Genomic DNA, 1,084 nt, shown 5'->3' on the forward strand with positions numbered 1-1,084 from the left:
ATAAGTAAGAATTGGGCTCTGAACTTAGTTACCTGTGCTCAGATCCCAGCCATGCACCTAACAGTTTTGTAACATTGTGTACCCCCTCTAAACCTCAGCTTCCTCCATCTGTCAAATGGGGACAATAATAGAAAGTAGTTCCTCTGGTGGTTATGACGATTAAATATGATGGCATGTTCCTATACAGTGCTCAGAGCGAGTATTCTATGAATGTGGGTAATCATTATTGTTTCCCTGCAGTAACAGCCGACACGCGTCCACCATGAACTGGGGGATCTTTGAGGGGCTCCTGAGCGGGGTCAACAAGTACTCCACCGCCTTCGGGCGCATCTGGCTGTCCCTGGTCTTCATCTTCCGCGTGCTGGTATACCTGGTGACGGCTGAGCGTGTGTGGAGTGACGACCACAAGGATTTTGACTGCAACACCCGCCAGCCAGGCTGCTCCAACGTCTGCTTCGATGAGTTCTTCCCCGTGTCCCACGTGCGCCTCTGGGCCCTGCAGCTCATCCTGGTCACGTGCCCCTCGCTGCTCGTGGTCATGCACGTGGCCTACCGCGAGGCTCGGGAGAAGAAGCACCTAGAGGCAGCTGGGGAAGATGCTGGGCACCTCTACCTGAACCCCGGCAAGAAACGGGGAGGGCTCTGGTGGACGTATGTCTTTAGCCTGGTGTTCAAGGCCAGCGTGGATGCCACCTTCCTCTATGTGTTCCACTCATTCTACCCCAAATACACCCTCCCTCCTGTGGTCAAGTGTCATGCGGCTCCATGTCCCAATATAGTGGACTGCTTCATCTCCAAGCCCTCAGAGAAGAACATCTTCACCCTCTTCATGGTAGTCACAGCCGCCATCTGCATCCTGCTCAACCTCGTGGAGCTGGCCTACCTGGTGGGCAAGAGGTGCTGCAAGTGCCTGGCAGCAAGGAGAGCCCACACCGCATGCTGGGGGCATCACCCAGACTGTGCCGCCTCTTCTTGCAAACATGACAACGTCCTCTCGGGCAACCTCATCCTTCTGGGCTCAGACACTCACTGTCCTCTTTTACCCGACTGCCCCCGAGACCACGTGAAGAAAACTGTCCTGTGA

The 1,084-nt window shown here is 55.1% G+C and overlaps 1 protein-coding gene across 1 annotated transcript; it reads left to right on the forward strand.

The window, feature by feature from the left end:
* The first annotated feature begins 262 nt into the window (after positions 1-262).
* LOC103581893 (gap junction beta-5 protein) lies at positions 263-1,084 on the forward strand. Its single transcript, XM_008563615.1, has one exon. The coding sequence runs from the start codon at positions 263-265 to the stop codon at positions 1,082-1,084; it is 822 nt and encodes a 273-aa protein (XP_008561837.1).

Source organism: Galeopterus variegatus, unplaced genomic scaffold (assembly GCF_000696425.1).
Source record: "Galeopterus variegatus unplaced genomic scaffold, G_variegatus-3.0.2 Scaffold14201, whole genome shotgun sequence".
Classification (NCBI taxonomy): domain Eukaryota; kingdom Metazoa; phylum Chordata; class Mammalia; order Dermoptera; family Cynocephalidae; genus Galeopterus; species Galeopterus variegatus.

Bases quoted from the DNA above. Each gene is read 5' to 3' on its own strand.
- LOC103581893 (XM_008563615.1), top strand. From the start codon at position 263: ATGAACTGGGGGATCTTTGAGGGGCTCCTGAGCGGGGTCAACAAGTAC.